Consider the following 4,992-nt stretch of genomic DNA (forward strand, 5'->3'; position numbering starts at 1 on the left):
AATTTTTTTAAAAATTAGAAAAAATACCTTTTGGAAAGTTGCTAGTTGTACATAGAATGTTTTAAATTTTATTGCAAAGCTTTGCATCTTCGGATAGCTGAAAATGTATGCTTTCATTTGATGTCAAGATTGCGCGTCTACGTCGATCACATGACATGTTTTTACCGCGTAAATACAACAGATTTGTGTGAAAAATGTCTGGTAATTTAGATTAAATATAAATTACTTCTGTTCGGGATGGATTGGCCATGTGACGAGAACGCGTAAGACGCTCTACTACTGTTCACATGAATACATTTCTACAGGGCATATAGGCTACACCTTGGCTACAAGTTGCAATCATAATGGTGAGACTTCGCTCGTTATTAAACCTAGTTCTGGTTTTGACGGAAAACTAAGCTACTCTTCACTCAAGCCTACCGCCCGCTTGAGTACAGCCTACGGTACATTTTTTACTGATGTTTAGTTATTATTTGACCTAACTAAAAGTGAACTCAATCTCATACATTTTCGGAAACTTGAATAATTTATTGATAAAGCTTTCGCCGGCGCAAACCTGGACTAACTACAAATAAACGCTGAACACGCGCATTAAAAAAAACAACATATTTTTCTGTTCAAAATAACATTTTATGTGAAAATCATTGCCGGTTTAAGCAGCTTCACTCACGGAAGCCATAACATATTTTTCTGTTCAATATAACATTTTGTGTGAAAAGCATTTCCGGTTCAAGCAGCTTCACCCATATATTTTTCTGTGTAATATAACATTTTGTGTGAAAAAGCATTGCCAGTTTAGGCAACTTCACTCACTGAAGCCATGACCAACAACGCACACGCATTAACAAAACAATATATTTTCCTGTTTAATATAATATTTTGTGTGAGAAGCATTGCCCTACGCCCCCCTACCTGCCAAGCTGATACAATCTAGAGACTTTACTAGGAATAGCTCCTAAATGAACGGGCGCCACAGTGCTCTGCACCTAAATATCCAGACGCCACAGTGTGCGCGCCTATTAGACCAGCGCCTAACTGTCAGCGCCTAAAAGACGTGGACCCTTGTTTATCTAATTTGAACGTTTTGTTGCCTGTGTTTTCGTACACTGCCAAGTTGATGACTGTGGAGTTATTACACCAGCCAGGGTCAACCTTAGCGACCGCATAAAACGATGTCAGGTTGGCTAGGTGATAATAGAGGTAAGAGATGTCTTAATGCAGGCAATATCTGCAACCAAGACCATTAAACACCCTTTCTTTTATCGGTTTTCGATTTAATTCTCACATATTGCGAGTATCTTTGCTTTAAGAACTTTGTGAGCAGTCATAATAGCACATTTTGCTGGCTTAGTTTTGTTTGGGTTCAACCACTTACCTTAGAAGTTACAGTTTTTTTTTGCACTACTGGATAAGCCTTTTCGCATGAGATAAATAATTGCTGGCGCTGGCAGACATTAGTTCATTTTTTACATTGATTCAATTGGTACCAGTGTTGAATGTTCATTTGGTGACTTGAGTTTTTGTCACATTTTAATTTTATTTTAGGATGATTAATTGATTATAGCGTATATACTATAAACCAGTAATAAATACAAATAATTTAGTGGCCGGAAATTTGTTTAAATTTATTATGAAATTTAGTCCACACTTTGCTGGGCCACTCTGGAGTTGATTTGTACTGAGAACTCATTGCAATCTTTTAAACTTTTTTCAGTAGTATCAAAATGAGCTTAGCTGCAAGGTTTATGTGATGTCATTGATGAACCTAACTGTTGTTGCATTGTCCAAATTTATTTTTACTTTCCAGATAATTGTTGTAAGTTATCCACATGTAACATGAATTAATTATCCAAAACTAATCCATTTTACCATGTTATCTTTAATCTGTGACACCGCTGTGGTTATGGATTCATATAAAACACAGGACAATGCAGTCAAGCTATTGAATTTCATAAATGACAACAGACGTGCCGGAGTCTTTAATGATGTAGAAATCTGTATAGACAGTGATAGCTTTCTTGCGAACAGAATGGTTTTGTCTTGTTTTTCTGAGTATTTTAAGAGAATGTTCAAAGTTGAACTGAAAGAAAAACACCAGAAGTCTGTTGAAATTAAAGGCGTTGATAAAAGCTCAATGAAAACAATCATTGAGTTTATTTACACAGGAAGTGTTCAGGTAAACAGCGGGAATGTCTATGATTTACTCGCTGCAGCTGATTATTTGCAAGTCAATGATTTAACGGAATTTTGCTTTCAATTTCTTAAATCAGTTGTTACTCCAGAAAATTCCTTCGATGCTTTTGCAATTGCGAATCGTTATGAAAATAAAATGCTGAAAGAGCATGCTACAAATGTTATTGGTGAAAACTTTGACATTGCATCAAGCACCAATGGGTTCAAAGGTTTATCCCAACATGATCTTCTCAGCTGGCTATCCAATCGAGGTGAAAGCTGTGAAGAAAGTTTGTTATTCAATGCTTTGATTAAGTGGGCTAGGTATGAAGAAAATCATGCATTGGTATTTCAGCAAGTCTTTCAACATATCAGTTTTGACAAACTTTCTCGAAAGTTTATTGAAAATGTTGTTTTGAAAGAAGAGTTAGTTTTACAAAGCTCTGAGGTATGCAAACGGTTTTTGAAAGAATTTAATGACCGTTTAAGAATTTTAGAACAAGGTTCTGACAAGCAGCAGTCACAAGCAACTCAGACAACAGTCAACATGGAAAAGTTTACGTTATTGAGTTTAGGTGGAACTGATAAAGGAGATAAATTGCTTGAAATCATGAATTTTTGTGAAGCGTCTCCAAAAACGTATCCAGATTTGCCTGTAAAGAGAAAGTATGGTTGTTCAGTTGTTTTGTATGATTGTATTTATAACATTGGAGGTGATATTTTGAGAAGAGAATCAAGAAATCTTACCACCAAAACTGTTTGGCGAATGAACATGAAAGAAATTAATTTGAAATGGAGTAAAGTTTGTTCCTTAAAAGAGCCAAGATCTTTTATTGGGGCTGCAAGTTTAAGTGGGGTTTTGGTTGTTGCTGGTGGAGAAACTGTTGGTACCCATAATCATTTAGCAACAGCAGAAGCATACACCCCTATTGGTAACACATGGAAAAACATCAGCTCTTTGAATCAATGCAGAAGTCAACATGTACTAGTCGCATGCAATGACTGTTTGTATGCAATTGGTGGTGTTGGTAATTTCAGTGGAATTATATGGCCTTTATATTCTGTTGAATGTTTGACAACTATTGATCATGAATGGAAAATTGTGATGCATATGCAAACTTCCAGAAAATGTCTAGCAGCTGTTAACTGCAATGGTTTCATTTATGCCATTGGTGGTAAGTCTTGGCATAGTAATAGACCTCTGAGCAGTGTTGAAAAATATGACCCCAAAAATAACAAATGGACTTATGTTAAAGACATGAATTTTCAACGACTTGAATGTGCCGCTTCTGTCATACAAGGAAGAATTGTGGTTGTTGGTGGATTAGATGGTGATGGTGATGTGGTCACCAAAATAGAAAGTTATGATCCATTATTTGATACATGGAGTATTGTTGGTGAAACGCAAGATGATTTGTATTATCATTCACTTGTTGTGGTGTAAACAAGTGGGTTTTGTATTCATGCCCACATTTTGTCACTATTTTCTTATGATATTGTGACAAAATAAAAAGAACAGACTTTTGGTTTCATGTGACAAACACCCACAGTGCCAACAGCAGTGTTTTACAAATGCTAACTTTTTTATCTTTGCTGGTCCAATTGTGGTGGACTGGTGGTGTATATTTCACCATTTGCGACAGCATTGACTTGGGCCAAATATCAGAACAAGCATCAGACTTTCATATGCTTCACTTATTTTTGTATGTCGATTATCTATACCAGGTTTATGATTGCTTTGATCACAAACTCAAGTTGTTTTGTGTATATATCATATTTTGATAATAATTGTTTTACTTTGGGTTGGAATTTTATTCTATTGAAATGTCAGTGCAATTTAAATGGCTACGTTATCGCGTTATTTGAAATTGTATCGATAAATTTGTATTCAATCGTAAAATATGATTTTTTTATGAGACAACTGTCACAAAATCGTTCGAAAAAGAATGTATTGTATTGGCTGAAAAACTTGAAGCTTTTCACCTCTTTGCCACCGACAGAAGTAATTGGGACAGCTGGTTGTTAAGTGGCCCAAGTAAAAAAAGTAGTTTTGAGATCATCGAGTTTAAAGATTTATGCCATGGTAAGACTTGTCACTGAAAGTTTGCAAGCCTTAGTTTAATAACGATTGCTTACCTAAATGAAAATTGCAAACTTTCTGTTACATTTGTTATCGTATTGTATCGCAATTAATCGTGATAAACAGAAATATCACTATCTTTTGCAGAAAAGTTAAGAATTACTTCGGTTTTTGCACTCATTAGAATTTCATTCGTCAATGTAAATATTTTATCATAGAAAGGTCTGTGTTACTTGCAAAGTGAATATATTAACTCAAATCTTCTCATTTTCGAGACTAGTGAATGCGTTGTAGAGTTACTGTATCGCTTAGCCATTTTCTGTGTCACAGAAGATCTAAAATATTTTTTCACAGTTAAAATGATTTCAATTAGGTAATTTATGTGTGTGGCTATGTTCAGGTTCATAACCTTGAATAAATCTGTTTTGTATCATTGGTGTCTGCTCTAGCTAGTGTTCGAGCATTGGTAAATATATGTGTAGGTCGACCGCTAAATGGGTAATCCGCTAGCCCCGGGCAAGCTGGCCAGTTAAAAATTACGGTGTTCTATGTTCACTCCACCTTTTCTAGAGATCCAAGCTGAGACAAGAGCCATTCACTTGTATGTTTATTTAAGGTGGTTGCAGCTACGTACACTCTCTTGGCCATGTCTACTGCGATCCATCAAGGTCGAAACGTACAGCTTCCTGGGAACTGGTTGCAACGTGCTGCTGGGTGCTCTGTTCATCGAAGCCCGTCAG

General features: G+C 35.9%; 1 protein-coding gene across 1 annotated transcript; it reads left to right on the top strand.

Annotated features, from left to right (window-relative positions):
- The first annotated feature begins 1,281 nt into the window (after positions 1-1,281).
- LOC145771151 (kelch-like protein 26) lies at positions 1,282-4,679 on the top strand. The gene has a single exon (XM_082582892.1). The coding sequence runs from the start codon at positions 1,871-1,873 to the stop codon at positions 3,614-3,616; it is 1,746 nt and encodes a 581-aa protein (XP_082439018.1). The 5' UTR covers positions 1,282-1,870; the 3' UTR covers positions 3,617-4,679.
- Positions 4,680-4,992: the final 313 nt, after the last annotated feature.

This window comes from Aplidium turbinatum, chromosome 1, assembly GCF_918807975.1.
Source record: "Aplidium turbinatum chromosome 1, kaAplTurb1.1, whole genome shotgun sequence".
Classification (NCBI taxonomy): domain Eukaryota; kingdom Metazoa; phylum Chordata; class Ascidiacea; order Aplousobranchia; family Polyclinidae; genus Aplidium; species Aplidium turbinatum.

Bases quoted from the DNA above. Each gene is read 5' to 3' on its own strand.
- LOC145771151 (XM_082582892.1), top strand. From the start codon at position 1,871: ATGTTATCTTTAATCTGTGACACCGCTGTGGTTATGGATTCATATAAA.